The following is an 18843-nucleotide window of genomic DNA, read 5'->3' as shown; positions in this document are numbered from 1 at the left end:
ATAGGGAAAGGCTGAGATGTATATTCCTTGTTCTCTGACGGTTTCAAGCGTTTTCAGTCAGTTCCTACGTTGAGTTTGGTGTTTGTTATTGTTTGTTTTTATATTCCTTGTGTTCATGCATCACTTCCCTGATTCCATTTTCCGTGCCTCTGTGATATACACCATGACGGCATCATAATTTAGGCCCACATTTTCCGTGACCACATCCCACCCCCGGCTCGTCCTGTCTGGTCAGCTTCTAGGCTCCATTTACCCACATGAGTTCCGTATTCCTCAATACAATAGTGCGGCAAAAATCTAACATTTCAACTTCTGAGATTGAGTCATCTGAAGAAGAACCTTGACCCGAAACGTCACCCATTCCTTCTCTCCAGACATGCTGCCTGTCCCACTGAGTTACTCCAGCATTTTGTGTCTAACTTCAGTGTAAACCAGCATCTGCATTTCCTTCCCCACACATTCTGAGATTGTTTGTTGTGGTCCAACTTTAACTTTGGGGAGAAAACATTTCAAGTTTCCACCAGCATTTGTTGCTTCCCAATCGCTTGCTCCCCAACATCCCAACAACAGGCACTGGCTTAGGTAATGTTCTCATGTTCACAGGGAATTAAATTGCCCTGTTTATCCGATCAGCAACTTTAAACAGTCCAAACAGCTCAGTTAAATCACCCTTTAGTAGAGGCAAATTTTAACTAGGAAAGAGCTCAAAACTCAGTAGTGGGCATATGTGTCAGGAGCAAGAGGAAAGTTGATTCTTGGCACATAATACCTTCATGGTGGAACTTCACCTCATCTTGGTTTAGTTTAGTTTAGAGATACAGCGTGGGAACCTCGGCCCACAGAGTCCACGCCGACCATCAATCACCCGTTCACACTAGTTCTATGTTACCCCCCCTTTCACATCCACTCCCTACACACTAAGGGCGATTTACAGAGACCAATTAACCTGCAGATTTGCACGTCTTTTGCGGATGTGGGAGGAAACTGTAGCACCCGGTGGAATCCCACGCGATCACAGGGAGAATTTTCAAGCTCCACATGGACAGTAGCCAAGGTCGGGATGGAACTCGGATACCTGGCGCTGTGAGGTAGCAGCTCTACCAGCTGCACCCTGATGCTAAAAGTCTGTGCAGAATCTCAGACGGCAGCCATTAAGCTGAGTTCAAAGATTAATCTCAACTGCTGACCACCTGATGTTAAAAGGCTTTTGATCTTTCTAACTTCTGCTCCTGGTCACAGGTAATCAAGCTGGAGGTCTATTCCACCAGCAATGGCAGCCTCAGTACTTCACCCAACCAGCCCTCCTTCAATTGCTGAAGCAGTACAGTAGTGATTGTAGGAGCATGGGTGCATGGGCTGGGGACCACTGCTGGAGATGGCTGCCTTTTCCTGGGATAAATACATGCATGCAGGCACACACACACACATTCCTGCATTGCACGCACACACACAAACGCACACGCACAAACAGGGTTTAGGGCGGCACAGTGGCGCAGTTGGTAACGCTGCTGCCTCCAAGCGCAAGGGACCCGGGTTTCGATCCTGACCTCCGGTGCTGTCTGTGTGGAGTTTGCACGTTCTCCCTGTCATTGGGTTGCCAACTTTCTCACTCCCAAATAAAGGACAAGTTGCCGTCACCGCCCCACGTGACCTCATCCATCCAGCGGTCACGTGCTCCCGCTCCACCAATGGTGGCCGCCCGGGCCGGGAGGCGGGTTGCTACGCAACCTCCGTTAGGCGAACGCACTCAGCTCCGCTCCCCGAACACCGTAAGCATACAGTGTCTGGGCCTACATCGGCCCCCGGGCCTACAGTGTCCGGGCCTACATCGGCCCCTGGGCCTACAGTGTCTGGGCCTACATCGGCCCCCGGGCCTACAGTGTCCGGGCCTACATCGGCCCCTGGGCCTACAGTGTCTGGGCCTACATCGGCCCCCGGGCCTACAGTGTCCGGACCTACATCGGCCCCTGGGCCTACAGTGTCTGGGCCTACAGCGGCCCCCGGGCCTACAGTGTCCGGGCCTACATCGGCCCCTGGGCCTACAGTGTCTGGGCCTACAGCGGCCCCCGGGCCTACAGTGTCCGGGCCTACATCGGCCCCTGGGCCTACAGTGTCCGGGCCTACATCGGCCCCCGGGCCTACAGTGTCCGGGCCTACATCGGCCCCTGGGCCTACAGTGTCCGGGCCTACATCGGCCCCTGGGCCTACAGTGTCCGGGCCTACATCGGCCCCCGGGCCTACAGTGTCCGGGCCTACATCGGCCCCTGGGCCTACAGTGTCTGGGCCTACAGCGGCCCCCGGGCCTACAGTGTCCGGGCCTAATACAGGACAAGGACAGTCCCGTATTAACCAATTTAGCCCAAAATACGGGATGTTCCGGCTAATACGGGACAGTTGGCAACCCTACCCTGTCACCACGCGGGTTTCCTCCGGGTGCTCTGATCTCCTCCAACACCCCAAAGACATGTAAGTTTGTAAGATAATTAGCTTCTGTAATATGCCCCTAATGTGTAAGGAGTGGATGAGAACATGGAACTAGTGTGAACGGGTGATTGATGGTCAAGGTGGACTCGGTGGCCTGTTTCCATACTGTATCTCTAAACTAAACTAAACTGAATTAAACACATGTTCGCACACACACGCGTACATGCACAAACAATTGGCCCCACACGTGTACACTCAGGCAGAAACACACCCACTTGCACTCTGACAAAGATGTGCTCTTACACTAACACACACCTTCATGCACTTGGTCAAGCAGGAACTTCTCTACTCCAACACCACTTGTATCCAATTGCATCCAAATGGCTTAACATTTAAGTAATTGTAAATAAATGAACTTGCTGCTGTCTTCTTGGCCTGGCCTAGTGGGCGAGTACTGCATTGTGTGGCAGGAGCAGAACTGAAATGTCCCTGGGAATAAATTAACCACTCCTGCCGAACCACAGCTTCTTAAAGGAGATAAAGATACGGGAAGAAAAAGCAGGCCTAGTCAGTGCAGAAGCCAGGTCTAGCATACAACTAGACTGGGCATCGGCTGCATCTCAGCCAGTTCTAGATCCCTTGCTCAACAAGATCCAACCCCCTCAGTCTCGAGTGTATCCGCTGATCTGTGAGAGATGGCTGGTTTTGGATTGCGACAACAAGATGTAACTCATCCAACAATAGAAACATAGAAACGTACAAAATAGGTGCAGGAACAGGCCATCCGGCCCTTCGAGCCACCACCGCCATTCAATATGATTAAGGCTGATCATCCAAAATTAGTACCCCGTTCCTGCTTTCTCCCCATATCCCTTGATTCCGTTAGCCCTAAGAGCTATATCTAACTCTCTCTTGAATACGATAAAAGAACAATAAAAGTAAACTGGAAATGAAAATGATTATTTCATTCCAAGGCCTTCAACCATTTCTCTACACCTTGCCCTTTGTTTTTTCTTGTTAAATGTTATTTTGCATCCCTGCCTGCCCATCGCCTTCGTTTCCCTCTCAGCTTAGAGTAATCTATCGTTCACCTTCCCATCTCGCTTCACCCACTCACCCATCAACCCTGACCTCACCAAGTCCAGCAACACCAAGTGTAATCTGAAAATTGCCTGGTCATGTCTCCAAAAGAGTCAGACACTCACTTTCACAACCCTCCCACCTCCACAGTGATCACCTCCAAGTTCAACGCCATCACCACTTGTGTCAGCAGGAGAGGCCTTGGATGAGGAACTCAGCAGGTCAGGCAGCATCTGTGGAGGCAGGAGGATGGTTGATGTTTCGGATCGAGATGCTGCATCAGGGTTGCTGCGGTCTATGCGCCGAAAACGGCGACCGTTCCACGCCCTCCACTCATGTAGCCCGTGGATGTCAGGTTTATGAGGCGAATGCAGGAGAATGGGGTTAAGATAGGGGAAGATAGATCAGCAATGATTGAATGACGGAGTAGACTTGATGGGTCGAATGGCCAAAGTCTACCCCATCACTCCTCCAGCAGTTTGTTTGGTCCAGATTCCAGCATCTGCAGTCTCTTGTGTCTCTTGACCACAAGCAGTTGGGCTCTGTATTTAGGAGTACTTTGCAAGCAAATTTCGGGGTTTGCATCTGCTTGTTTTGCTAACTAATTAAAATGAAGCGTTATATTTTTGCATGATATGAGAGATCATCAGAGCAGATTAGAGGCTGGGTATCCTACTGCCAATGACTCATAACCTGACATCCCTAAATCTTTCCAGAAAACCATAAGACATAGCAGCAGAATTGGGCCATTCGGCCCATCGGGTAAACTCCGCCATTCAATCGTGGCTGATCTATTTTTCCTTCCCTACCCCATTCTCCTGGCTTCCGTAACCTCTGATGCCCTTACTAATCAGGAAACTAACAGCCTCTGCTTTAAAAATACCCAATTTCCACATACAGTGTCTGGGCCTACATCGGCCCCCGGGCCTACAGTGTCCGGGCCTACATCGGCCCCTGGGCCTACAGGGATAAATAAGTCAGAAGGGTTATGGAATACTTTCCAGTTGTCTGGATAAATGCACTCTGACAAAACTTACCTAGTTTGACACTATCCAGGACAAAGACAACTAATTGACTAACACAATACAAACCACCCTAAACACTCAATCCTCCCACCATGCATGCATGCATCGCGGCTGCAGTGTAACATCTACAAGATGCACCACAGTCAATTGTCAAAGCCTGACCAGAAACAGGCCTTAGCCACTGTGAATTTGCAAATGACCTAATGCTAATCTGTGGCCAGACCACAATGGATTCTCTTGGCACATCAGCTACATCCACCGCACCTCACAGCAACAAATTCTGAGGGCCACCACGCGAGGTTCCTTAGACCTTGTTGTCAAGCAGGGTGCTTATTTTGTGTGGATGAGTTCCCCTCCCAGTCCACAGACAATGAACGTATAGACAATTCTGCTTCTTCCCCTTCCAATTGCTTGGTCTTTTCATTAGTTAATCGTAAGTCGTGTGCAGAAGTAACAAAGGCGTGTCTTGATGCTCTTACATAGTTTATGCACAGCAACAATTTAACCCAATTTAACGGCACTGGGCCTATATTCGCTGGAGTTTAGAGGAATGAGGGGGGACCTCATTGAAATGTAGAGAATAGTGAAAGGCTTGGATAGAGTGGATGTGGAGACGATGTTTCCACTAGTGGGAAAGTCTAGGTTCAGAATCAAAGCCTCAAAAGTCATAGCCTCAGAATAAAAGGATGTTATTTTAGAAAGGAGATGAGGAGGAATTTCTTTAGTCAGAGGGTGGTGAATCTGTGGAATTCTTTGCCACAGAAGGCTGTGGAGGCAAAGTCAGTGGATATATTTAAGGCAGAGATAGATTCTTGAATAGTACGGGTGTTAGAGGTCATGGGGAGAAGGCAGGAGAATGGGGTTAGGAGGGTGAGATAGATCAGCCATGATTGAATGGCGTAGACTTGATGGGCCGAATGGCCTAATTCTACTCCTATAACTTATGACCTTATGAGTCAAGAGTGTTTTATTGTCACACTAGACCAAATGGACCCGTTGGGCCCAAACCTCTCCTGCATTGGTGCAGCACCCTCTCCTCCCTACTTCTCCCACTCCCCCACCACCTCTTCCCCCTCCCCCCTCCCTTCCCCCTCCCCTCCACCCCCTTCCCCTCCCCCCCACTCCCTCCTCCCCCCTCCCTCCCTCCCTCCCCCCCCTCCTCCCTCCCTCCCCCCCCCCCTCCTCCCTCCCTCCCCCCCCCCTCCTCCCTCCCTCCCTCCCTCCCTCCCGAGGATAGATTTAAACTTTAAAATGTGAATAACTAAAAATATAACACCGATTTCAATGAAACTTCTTCCATTAGCACCAAAGGGAGGACGGTGAGTAAGGTGGGCCTAAAATTGTCGCGCGATCGTGCACCGTTTTTGGCGGTAGTTCAGGAACAAACAAACAAACAAACAAACGAGAGTTTTAGTATAGAGATGTTCTGAAACTGAAAAATGAAATTCTTACTTACAGCAAGCAGCACAACAGATATGGAAGCAAAGAGGTGGCGAAAGAAGGGGTTTACCACAGAGAGACCAAGAGAGAAAATGAAATGACAGAGAGTGGTGAGCCACGTACGACAAACAAGAGAGACAAATAGAGCACTTGCAGTGCATTGCATTACTTTGCATTTGACTTTAAAACAGATCCAAAATGAGAAAGGGTTATTTGATCACACTTCTCGGACGAAAAGACAGCAATCTTAAAGTTGAAGCATGCAAATGCATCGTTATTGAACAGAATAACGTTTGTCGACACGAAACATGTGTTCATGGAGAGAAAATCAAATGGGAAAAGTTGATTACCATGGAACAGTCTCTGTGGCTCACTTCCCACTGCGCTGGGTAAGATGGGATTGGCAGGCTGCGGGTGGAGTGGTGGGGGGGTGGAGCTGGAGGTCTGAGTGCCCCTGTCACACTGTTCCGCGTGGCTGTACGCTGGTCTGCAGGGGTGTGTTTGGTGGAAGAGGCGTGGCCTGCCAGCGTTCCAGGTGGGGGGACTGTTGCCGCCAGCCTCGCTGTACCCACTGTCGGGCGCCGTCAGGTCGTGGCCAAACACTTCGTCGTCAGTGTCGTGCTCCTCCGCCTCGCACAGATCCATGGCATTCAACCGTGGCCTTACGGTGCGCACTCTGGGGGAAGCTCTCTTGGAAATGGAAGCAGAGGACGGTCCCTATGATCAGAACAGAAAGACTGATGAAAGCAACAGCGTAAACCCATCCTGCACCAGTCCACAGTTTGGAGATTTTAGGCTTCCCGTTACTATTCAGTGAGTCTGCAGATGTCAATTGGGCACAAAATGCTGGAGTAACTCAGCGGGATGGACGGCATCTCTGGAAGGAATGGGTGACGTTTCGGGTCGAGACCCTTCTTCAGACTCAGTCCTTCTGAAGTCTCCGGTCTGAAGAAGGGTCTCGACCCGAAACGTCACCCATTTCTTCTGTCCAGAGATGCTGTCCGACCCGATGATTAACTCCAGCATTTTGTGACTATCTTCGGTGTAAACCAGCATCAGCAGTTCCTTCCCACACATTAGACCTTACACACCTTTGGCAGGCTCACTAAAATCAACACGAAACACTTACCCCACAGAAGGCTAAGCTTGTTTCAATGCATGTAATTATTTTTTTCGTTTAGTTTTATTATTGCCAACTGTACAGAGATCCAGTGTAAAGCTTTGTCTTGCATGCTATCCAATGAAATCAGATATTATACATAAATACAGTGAAGCCAAATTGAATTATAATAGGTACATTGGTCGCAGCGGTAGGGTTGCTGACTTACAGCACCAGAGACCCAGATTCAATCCTGATTACAGGTACTGTCTGTACAGTTTGTATGTTCTCCCTGTGACAGCGTGGGATTTCCCCGAGTGCTCTGGTTTCCTCCCACATTCCAAAAATGTATAGGTTTGTAGGTTAATTTGCTTTTGTAAAAATTGTGAAATGTTCCTAGTGTATAGGATAGTTTTATAGTGTGCGGGGATGATTGGTCAACACGGACTTGAAGGGCCAAAGGGCCTGTATCTCTAGACTAAACTGGTCCGCGTTGTATCTCTAAACTAAACTAAAAAAAGGGGAGAGCAATGGGAAAGGCAGAGAGTGCAGAATGTAGTTCTCTGCATTGTGGCACATCAATTCAAGAGACAAAGTCCAATGTTCACAATGGGGTAGAGGTGAATCAGACAGTACCCTTGCTGACAGAAGGACTGTACGGAAGCCTGATAACATCGGTGAAGAAGCTGTTCCTGAGCCTGGTGGTGCACGCATTCAAGCTTCGGTATCTTCTGCTCGATGACAGTGGGGGGAAGAAGCAATGAACGGGGAGGGACAAGTCTGTGATTTTGTTGGCTGCTTTTCCGAGTCAGTGTGAAGTGTAGATGGAGGCAATGGTAGGGAGTCTGGTCTGTGTGATGGACTGGGCTAAACAATGACTGATAAAAGCAACAGAGTAATTGCACCCTACACGAGTCCACAGTCTGGTGCTAGTCTAAGTTTCCCATCGGGGGAAGTCTGCCTATGTTAGATGGACTGTGCAGGATCCAGAGATGCTGCCTGTCCCTCTGAGTTACCCCAGCTTTTGTGTCCGTCTTCAGTTTAAACCAGCATCTGCAGTTCCATCCTACACAATTAGATCATCTGTTTCAGTTACGTTGTTGTGGACAACTATTGGTTAGGTCACAATGGAGAAATATGGTACTTTCGTTCTAGTGGTACATCTACTAAAGAACGTGAATAGGTCCTCAGTTTAACAGAGGCATGGTATCTCCACCAAGTACAGGCCCCAAAAGGCATGGTACTCCTTCTGCATTAAGGCACTCCTGCATTTTACAAGGAAATGCCAGTTTGTGTTAAGGACTGAAGCCCGCAGCATGTGGAATTCATAAGCCTTTGCATTGAGAGTGAGGACATCTAACAACGGCAGCAGGGTTAACATTGGTCAGTTACATTCGGGTTGATGTCAGGATGCTAACAAACAGTTAATGATCAAACAGATCAAAAGAGCCTTCATCTTGCTGCAGGTCAGCACAATGGTAAAATCACGCACTTAAAACAAAGACGGTAAAGGCAGACCTCGGTGAGTCACTGACAATCTACTGTAAATGACGTTGGTGAATGCACAGCAACTTCCTTGTGTTTTACTGAGCAAGTGTAGTCTTGTAGAGGGAGAGAGAGGGGGAGAGAGAGAGAGAGAGAGGGAGAAAGAGAGAGAGAGAGAGAGAGAAAGAGAGAGAGAGAGAGGGAGAGAGAGAGACTTTCAACATTAAGTGAAGGAGACAATGAAAGGGAAACAAATAAAATGCAAGGCTTATGTACTGAAAACAGATGCAGCTTCAATGGACAAATTTTTAGCTTTTAAAAACTCCATGTTTATATGGAGAAATATGCCCCAAACACTTCACTGAGATTAAAACAGAGAAATATCCAGCGGGTCAGGCAGCATCTGTGGAGAGAGAAACACTGAGTAAATGCTACAGGCTAATGACCTTTCTTTGGGATTGGGAAGAATTAGAGATAAATAAGTTTTAAGATGTAGAGAAAGGTAAAAGGGTAGTGTTCTCTCCCCTCTTGCCAATCTTTGCAACTTGACATCCATAATTTTCCCAGTTCTAATGATGGCTCATCGACCTGAAACATTAACTCAGTATTCTCTCTCCATGGTTGCTGTCTGTACTTCCAGTTCTCCTTTAATTCAGATTTTCAGCAAAAATGCAATATTTTGGTTCGTACCAATCCACCATTTTCTCTCTGCTGAATTCATTCCTCTCCCTGTATTCACACCTCCTCCACATACATCAGCTCAGATTACTCTCTCACCACTCCCTCTCTGCCAACACATTGGGCCATGCAGTCCCCTTGAATCACCAGTTTAGCATGGACATTCCCTGTTCTCTTCCTTAAAACTTAAATCACATTTGATTTTAACGTGGCACGGTGGAGCAGCATTAGAGTTGCTGCCTTACAGCGCCAGAGACCCGGGTTCGATCCTGATTATGGGTGCTGTCTGTACGGAGTTCGAATGTTTTCTCCGTGTGCTCTGGTTTCCTCCCACACTCCAAAAACGTACAAGTGTGTAGGCTAATTAGCTTAGTAAAATTGTAAATTGTCCTTGGTGCGTGTAGGATAGTGTTAGTGTGTGGGAATCGCTGGTCGGCGCGGACTCGATGGGCCGAAGGGTGTGTTTCCACGCTGTGTCTGTAAACTAAACTAATTTTGTACATTTGAATGAGGTCATCCTCTCATCCTCCTTAGCGTGAGTGAATGGATGCCTAATCTATTCAGTCCCTTTTCATATGACATTCCTGCCATCGTACAACAGATACAAATAGAGAAATACCAGAGTGCAGAATATAGTGTTGCAGGTTCATATCACAGCTGACCTATCTCGAGAAGGTTTAAATAAAAGGAGATGAATGAGAACAGGACAGAGGCAAGAAGCAATGCTGGAACTGGATGATGCTGAACCCAGCAGTTGTTTGAATTAAAAAGCAAATGAAAGCAAATTTGATATAAAAAGAGGAAGTTGGAAGTAGCAGGTTAGGTCCCATCTGTGGAACAGAGGAAAGAATAGAGTTAATGTCACAAGTGGATCATCTTACGTCAAAATCCTCCTTCATCGGTATCCACCTATCACTTGCCGGGCTTAGTCCCGCTCCCACCTCTCTTCCAGCTTTCTCTCCCCACTACAATCAGTCTGAAGAAGGGTCCTGACCAAAGATAATAGAGCCGAGCAAGATAGACCACCGTCGAAATCACCTATACTGAAGTGTAGTACGCAAAGGAGCCATTTTAGTAAGCAAAACCCGCCGCCCGTTATGCCTCTCGCAGTGTAATCAGTGTTTTGGGGGAACAGTATGTGTGATGATACCATTAAAATGCAGAATATATATCATCTATCAATTCACAGATTTTTGTTATTTTTCTTTTAAAATGTTTCTGCAAGTTTCTGCCTACTAAAATGGCACCATGACAGACTAAGGTTTTTAGCGTCGAGTGGTCTATCTTGCTCTGCTCTACGATCTTTGGACCCGACCCAAAACGTCGCCTATCCATGGTCTCCAGAGATGCAGTCTGACCCGCTGAGTTACTCCAGCACTCTGTGCCTTACTTTGTAAACCAGCATCTGCACTTCCTTGTGTTGACCTTAGAGCAGAACTGGCCAGCTCTGATACACAAGAAAAGTTGGGTTATCTGAAATTGTTGAATTAGATATCAACTCTCAAAATCTGCTGTGTAGCTAAATGGAAGACTTATTCCAATTTTTGCGTGCAGTGTTAATTGATAGACTTGAACAGTTAGCCATTTTTTCTCCAGAGATGGTGCCTAGTGAGTTGTGTATTTTTATTTCATATTTCTAGCAATTGCGGTATTTTAGGCAGAAGAGGATAGACAAAGAGATAGAGGCCCTAAGAGAGATACAGGTAGGGAAACAGAGGGAAATCGAGAGAGAGAAAAACAAAGAAGGAAAACGAGTCACAGCAGCGGAAACACAGAGGTCTGTAGGTACAGAAAGAGTGAGACGAGAATAATAAAGAACATGACTGAGACACGCGGTGACAGATAAGAGAACACAAAGTGCAGTGCACAGGAACAGATGCAGAGGGCTGGAAATAGAAACATAGAACGGGTGTACAGAGAAACAGCGGCAGTGGTACACACAAACATACGGACGGAGACAGAAGCAGGTACTGAAGAAAATAGATAATGGATTCACAGAAACAGAAAATAAATCAACCATGCAGTTTCACACAGGTTAAAATGCAGACAGAATCTAAACTTTATCTTACACTAAATGTTATTCCCTTTATTCTGAGTCTGTACACTGTGGATGCCTTGATTGTGATCATGTGTGGCCTTTTCGCTGAATGGTTAGCATGCAACAAAAAAGCTTTTCACTGTACCTTGGCGGTACACGTGACAATAAAAAAGATCTCTACGTCCACCTGACATAAAAGATATCAATCTTGTACTAAAGAGTAATCAGAAAGTAGTCCTTCGGTTCTGTGGGTGGGTGTTTCCAGCATTTCCTGCTTTTATTTCAAAGTTCTAGCGTCAGTGGTTTTCATTATTATCGAACATTGCCACATGGACCGTTCACGCCATCCTCTCACTGGCAGCGCCCGCCCTCTGACCGTGCCTGGCACTGAGTACCCAGGCTAGGAGTGTGGACACTCTCACCACTTGTGGGGCTGCCCGCCTTTCCGTTCAGTTCGGTTCAATTTAGTTTATTGTCACGTGTACCGAGGTACAGTGAAAAGATTATGTTGCCTGTTTACCAGCCAGCGGAAAGACAATACATGATTACAATCGAGCCATTCCCCACTGCAGTTTGCTCGTGCAACGGCATTGAAAGGAAAATCCTGTGCTGCCCCTCCCCCCATGGGCCTAGTGTAGATGAGGCATCTTGGTCAGCATGGACGAGCTGGGCCAAAGGGCCTGCTTCCCTTCTCTCTGATTCTACGACCCACAAGGAGATGTGAAAGTGAAAAATGTAGGAAGTGTCAGTCTGAAGAAGGGTCTCAACCCGAAACGTCACCTATCCATGTTTTCCAATTGCTGCCTGAGCTGCTGAGTTACTCCAGCATTTGTTGTCCTGAGAGTGAAAAATGCTACAGGCCTGAGATTAACTAATCACAACTGAGACAATAGTATTGAATTTGAGTGGTGATCAGGAGTCAAAAAGAAGACTCAAGAGTGTTTTATTGTATAGTTTAGTTTAGAGATTCAGTGTGGAAACAGGCCCTCCGGCCCACCGAGCCCACACCGACCAGTGATCCCCATACCTCCACACACGAGCACTATCCTACACACTAGGGATATTTATAATTTCACCGAAGCCAATTAACCTACAAACCTGTACGTCTTTGGAGTGTGTGAGGGAACTGGAGCACCCGGACAAAACCCATGCAGATTGTCACATTGTCATATGTCCCGAAACGGAACAATGACATTCTTACGTGCAGCAACCCAACAGATATGTAAACATTGTACTCTGAAACGTAGGCTCTCTCCTGGGGAAATAAGGATGTGAGACAAGAGAGTTTCAGCCACTGATGTTCTCTTTATGAGTAGCAAGTTTAAAAATTCATACTCCAGGCTCCTACACAAAAACAAACCAGTGGACCGGGGCACTCACAACTAGGGAACTGCAACTGGGGGACAAGAGAGAAAGAAAGGATGAAAGAAAGACTTGCATTTATACACTTCGCAAGGACCAGCCTCATCCCTAGATTAAAACTCTCGTCTGTTTGTTTGTTTGTTCCTGAACTACAGCCAAAACGGTACACGATAGCGCAACAATTTTAGGCCCACCTTACTCATCGTCGTCCCTTTGGTGCTAATGGAAGAAGTTTCATTGAAATCGGTGTTATATTTTTAAAGTTATTCACATTTTAAAGTTTAAATCTATCTCCTGGGAGGGAGGGAGGGAGGGAGGCAGTGGAGGGAGGGAGGGGGAAGGAGGGAGGATAAGGGAGGTTGAGGGGATGGAGTGGGGGGGAGGAGAAGGGGAGGGGGGGCAGGGAGGGGGAGGGGAAGGGTGTGAGGGGGAGGGGCGAGGGGGGGAGGGGAGGGGGGAGAGGGGGGGAGGGGAGAGGGGGGAGGAGAGGATGCTGCACCAATGTAAGAGAGGTTTGGGCCCAAGGGGTCCACTTGGTCTAGTACTAAATACAACTGGTGCAGAAACCAATTATATTTGGATCATTCGCACTAAAACATTTTTAAGATGTTATGCGAGAAGAGGGAGGTAGGGAGGGAGGCAGTGGAGGGAGGGGGGAGGGAGGGGGAAGGAGGGAGGATAAGGGAGGTTGAGGGGATGGAGTGGGGGGGAGGAGAAGGGGAGGGGGGGCAGGGGGGGTGGAGGGATGGGGAGGGGGAGGGGAGGGTGGGGGTGAGGGGGAGGGGCGAGGGGGGGAGGGGAGGGGGGAGAGGGGGGAGGGGAGAGGGGGGGAGGGGAGAGGGGGGGAGGAGAGGATGCTGCACCAATGTAAGAGAGGTTTGGGCCCAAGGGGTCCACTTGGTCTAGTACTAAATACAACTGGTGCAGAAACCAATTATATTTGGATCATTCGCACTAAAACATTTTAAAGATGTTATGCAAGAATGGTTTATGTCCTTTTGTTTTAGACAATCAAAACAGATGTAAAAATATTCAGCAATGAAACAACTTTGTGTGTTGCAATTAAACTAGGGATTTTATTAAGATTTCAACTAAAATATGTTGCTGCAATCTCTCTCTAACTGAGATTATCATTGTGAAAGTAAAAGAGGAGATAAGGGAACTGGATTAACATTAGTGGAGCCACAGGTGGTACCGCATGATGACAGAGTTGGGTGGGGGAGATGTACCTTTAGGGAGGAAGGGAGAGAGGGATGTACCATTAGAAAGGAGATGAGGAGGAATTTCTTTAGTCAGAGGGTGGTGAATCTGTGGAATTCATTGCCACAGAAGGCTGTGGTGGCCAAGTCAATGGATATTTTTAAGGCCGAGAATGATAAGATTCTTGATTAGTACGGGTGTCATGGGTTACGGGAAGAAGGCAGGAGATTGGGGTTGAGAGGGAAAGGTAGATCAGCCATGATTGAATGGCAGAGTAGATTTGAGGGGCCACATGCTCTTATAAATTATGAACATGAAGTTTCTGGAGCTAACGTGGTGGCATTGAAGGAGTTGAGGATCTTCCTGAATCTATGCTCTCAAACTCTGGCAAGGATAGGAAGAAACGGTGGGCTGGTGGGTGTTTAGTTTAGTTTCGAGACACAGTGTGGAAACAGGCCCTTCGGCCCACCGAGTCCACGCTGACCAGCGATCACCCATAAACTAGTTCTATCCTACACACAAGGGACAATTTACAAAAGCCAATTAACCTACAAATCTGCACATCTTTGGAATGTGGGAGGAAACTGAGTACCCACGTGGCCACGGGGAGAATGTACAAACTCCGTACTGACAGCACTCTTAGCCAGGATCGAACCCGAGTCTCTGGTGTTCTAAGTCAGCAGCTCTACCGCTGTGCCACCGTGCTGCCCCCGACGAGAGTTGTGGATTTAATTACCTTACCTTTAATAACCTTGCTGCCTTACAGAGGGGCGGTACAGTGGCGCAGCGGTAGAGTTGCTGCCTTACAGTGCTTGCAGCTCCAGAGACCCCGGTTCGATCCCAACTACAGGGTGCTGTCTGTACGGAATTTGCACGTTCTCCCACACTCAAAAGACATACAGGTATGTAGGTTATTTGGCTTGGTGTATGTGTAAATTGTCCCTGGTGTGTGTAGGATAGTGTTAATGTGCGGGGATCGCTGGTCAGAGCGGATTCGATGGGCCAAAGGGCCTGTTTCCGTGGCGTATCTCTAAAACTAAAGCCTCAACTCAACCCCCCCCCCTCTTTCCTGCACATCCAGCCCAGTTCACCCCTCGCGACTGAGTTGTGGGCTTAGTGGTCTGTGCAGTTTCAGGTCCCTATCGGCATTAAACCTGTTTACAGCTGAATAAATAAAAAGTAAACTGCTTAGTCATCTGAGTCCAAAGTCACAGGCCTGTTGCCATGCAGTAGGTCTCACTTCCGCCATTTAGCCACTGCCTGATATATTTAGTGATCGAGCGCCCTTTGTGGTTTTCTTTCGGATCTATGAAAAAAAAGGGCAATGTTTACCTTGCTCTGCAGTGGGAAGGAGGAGTGGGTGGGGGCGGCAGGCTCAGCCAATGTGAAGCCCGGCCACTCTGGGGGGCCTATGAGCACTTGCCAAGCTTCACAACAGGAAGGTACTCGGCTTTGAGTGGGCCTTTCCTTTGTGAAACGATTGATAAAATATTTTTTTACCAGACAAAATATTCTGCAGGCCTAAACCCAAAAGATTCAGCAGGAGGGGTCAAAGTCTGCAGAATTTTATTATTAAGGGCCTTGGTTGTCTAGGACGATCAATCTGCCCCATTTCTGCTTTAGCTGACCTCTGATGGGCAAGTCCCCCTTAAGCAGCAAAAACCTCCACTTAACAAAGGGTTGCCCATCTCTGGTGATATTCAGCAAGGCCCACTAAAAGGCTTCACATGCCTTACAGCGTCAGAGACCCCGGAGTTTGTATGTTCTTCCTGTGACTGCGTGGGTTTTCTCCGGGTGCTCCGGTTTTCTCCCACATTCCAAAGACGTGCGGGTTTGTAGGTTAATTGGCTTCTGGAAATTGTCCTGAGTGTGTAGGATAGAACGAGTATATGGGTCATCACTGATTGGCGCAGACTCGGTGGGCTGAAGGGCCTGTTTCCATGTTGTATCTCTAAATAACACTAAAACCGAGTTGACAGTGTAATTAGGTGTTTACCACTGAGGATGTGTTATCATTGTTGATGCTGGTTTACTTATCTTGCCAGTGGCTTTAAATGATTTTGCGGAGATGGTGTGGCCTGGTAGATAGTCCAGATTGCAACAACAACAAGAGGGCAGGGCTCACTGCTGCCTGGTTTCCTGCCAAGTCTCAGGTCTTCATCTACAATCACATTTTTCCTTCTATGACCAAAGGCTGCCCTGATGTCCCGATGGCGATGATGAATTTCTTCACTGGAACTCCCTTCACTGAAGGGCACCTCCCAAGATATGGTGGCACAGTGGGGCAGTTAGTCGTGCTGCTGCCGCAAGCTCCGGAGACACAGGTTCAAGCCTGACCTTGGCTGCTGTCTGTGTGGAGTTTGCACGTTCTCCCCGAGACTGTGTGGCCTTCGGCCAGGTGCATCGGTTTCCTCCCACATCCCAGAGACGTGCGGGTTTGTAGTAAATTGCCCCAGTGTGTTGGAAGTGGACGCGAAAGTGGGATAACATAGAACTTGTGTAAATGAGTGATCAATGATCAGCTTGGACTATGTGTGTCGAAGGGCCTGTTTCCGCGCTGTACTTGCAATCAATATAGTCCAAGATGTTACTGTAAAGTTCCACTGTCCGAGGTGCCGATCTCAACCTCATCAGGAATTCCACGCCGATCGGCGGGTCGAATTTGGCCTCTGCGGCCAGGGCTCTGGAACCCCAGCCTGGCCGGAGCCGGCAGATCCGTTCCCATAGCCGACTTCACGGACTGGTATCTCAGTCCCTCGGCGGACAGTTCTGGTACCGTCGGTTCCCCTCTTGGTGCCCGTCACCTCTGTTGAACTGGCAATATGGATAATCCAGAAAGGCTCTGGAGTCAAGGGTGCCAGAATGTCGGTGGTGGACCTGTACTGACACTAAAGAATTTCCATACACTTTTCCAAGACAATATAAACAATGGGCCTGAGCCCAATTCATACTCTTCTCTGAACTACAGAGAACATGAAGGTTTCAACAGGAAATAACATTTCCAAAGCTTTATGTTAATAAGGTTGTTGCAGATTAAAAAAAGATGATCCGTCTGTCTCACTTCAACATCAGCTGATCTCTGACCTCAGCCGAGCTGCATTAACAATGAAAACGGCGGGACTGTCATATGTTGAAAGACTGGAGCGACTAGGCTTGTACACACTGGAATTTAGAAGGATGAGATGAGATCTTATCGAAACGTATAAGATTATTAAGGGGTTGGACACGTTAGAGGCAGGAAACATGTTCCCAATGTTGGGGAAGTCCAGAACAAGGGGCCACAGTTTAAGAATAAGGGGTAGGCCATTTAGAACTGAGATGAGGAAAAACTTTTTCAGTCAGAGAGTTGTGAATCTGTGGAATTCTCTGCCTCAGAAAGCAGTGGAGGCCAATTCTCTGAATGCATTCAAGAGAGAGCTGGATAGAGCTCTTAAGGATAGCGGAGTCAGGGGGTATGGGGTGATGGCAGGAACGGGGTACTGATTGAGAATGATCAGGCATGATCACATTGAATGGCGGTGCTGGCTCGAAGGGCCGAATGGCCTCCTCCTGCACCTATTGTCTATTGTCTATTAAAACCAGCACATTCCCACACGAATTAAGGGCAGGAGGAAGCTGGCCCAGCCATTTAATAAGATTTTGGACGATCTGATTGTCAAACTTTAACTCCGCAGACTCACTTACATACAATAACCTTTCACCCAATTGCTTATCTAATGTCTAGCACCACCTCAAAAACTCTGCTTCCAATGCCCTTTGAGATAGAGAGTTCTGAAGATTCACACCATCCTAAGGAAAAATAATTTCACGTCATCTCCGCCTTAAATGGATGACTCACTATTTTTAAACAGTGGTCCCACTTTCTGGACTCTCCTACAAGAGGAAACATCCTCAAAAGCTCATAAATTCATGCTATAGGAACAGAATTAGGCCATTTGGCCCATCAAGTCACTCAATTCAATCATGGCTGATCTATCTCTCCGTCTCAACTCCATTCTCCTGCCTTTTCCCATAACCCCTGACACCCACACTATCATGGATCTATCAATCTCCACCTCATCTCCACTTCCACCAACAAAACCCCATCGAATCTTTTATGCTTCAGGCAATAAGTCTGAAGTTTAAGTCTGAAGAAGGGTCTTGACCTGAAACGCCACCCATTCCTTCCCTCTAGGGATGCTGCCTGTCCCGCTGAGTTACTCCAGCTTTTTGTGTCCATCTTGGGTTTAAACCAGCATCTGCAGTTCCTTCCTAAACAGTTCAGACAGCAGCCCTGGTGATCATGAATAGATCGTATTTTTGGGTCGGGACCCTTCTTCAAAGGTATATATGTGTGTGTGTGTGTGTGTGTGTGTGTGTTTGCGCGTGCGTGCGTGTGTGTGCGCATGCGTGTGTGTCTGTGTGTGAGTGCATGCGTGCACGTGTGTGTTTGCGCGTGCGTGCGTGCGTGTGTGTGCATGTGTGTGTGAAACAAGCTACAGTATTGACCCGGCATTTCTACTCCCTGGCCCAATGCCATCTCTACTTTTGCCAACTTGTTTGAGCTTACACTGAGTTCACAGTCAGAGGTCCACAGGTTCAAGGTTCCTTCTGATATCTGAGTGCATGATAATGGTTGCTAATTCACCCAAGGGTGCCTCCTCAGTGGGTGTTCGAATTTGCAGTTCAGATGGAAGAGAATGCCCTGAACTTTGATCGCTCAGCCAACAGTGGCAGAAACAAGTTGCCTCATTATTTTGAACCATTATTAAGGATGCTGCGAATCCACATGCCTCAGACGTCAGCCAAGGTTCCACTGAGGGCCATCTCACCCTTCAGCCCATGAGTGTGGGAGGGAACCGGAACACCCGGAGAAAACCCACGCAGTCACGGGGCGAACGTACAAACTCCGTACAGACAGCACCTGTAGTCAGGTTTTAGTATCAAATCCCAGACCCGATCACAAAATCCAGGTTACCACTGCAATGTGAGGGAGAGCTGCACCATCTGAAAAGCTGCTTTTAGATTAATCT

General features: G+C 47.8%; 1 protein-coding gene across 3 annotated transcripts in view; it reads right to left on the bottom strand.

Moving 5' to 3' along the window:
• Window positions 1-18843, bottom strand: part of LOC144597609 (bcl-2-modifying factor-like) — a 65472-nt gene that overhangs the window by 34520 nt on the left and 12109 nt on the right. For all 3 annotated transcript variants that reach the window (XM_078407111.1, XM_078407112.1, XM_078407114.1), the window contains exon 2: window positions 6320-6686. In XM_078407111.1, the coding sequence (XP_078263237.1) occupies window positions 6320-6614 (295 nt within the window). In that variant the 5' untranslated portion in view covers window positions 6615-6686. The remainder of the gene's footprint in view (window positions 1-6319; window positions 6687-18843) is intronic.

Source organism: Rhinoraja longicauda, chromosome 10 (genome assembly GCF_053455715.1).
Source record: "Rhinoraja longicauda isolate Sanriku21f chromosome 10, sRhiLon1.1, whole genome shotgun sequence".
Lineage (NCBI taxonomy): Eukaryota > Metazoa > Chordata > Chondrichthyes > Rajiformes > Arhynchobatidae > Rhinoraja > Rhinoraja longicauda.
This window is presented reverse-complemented; position numbering and strand designations above follow the sequence as displayed.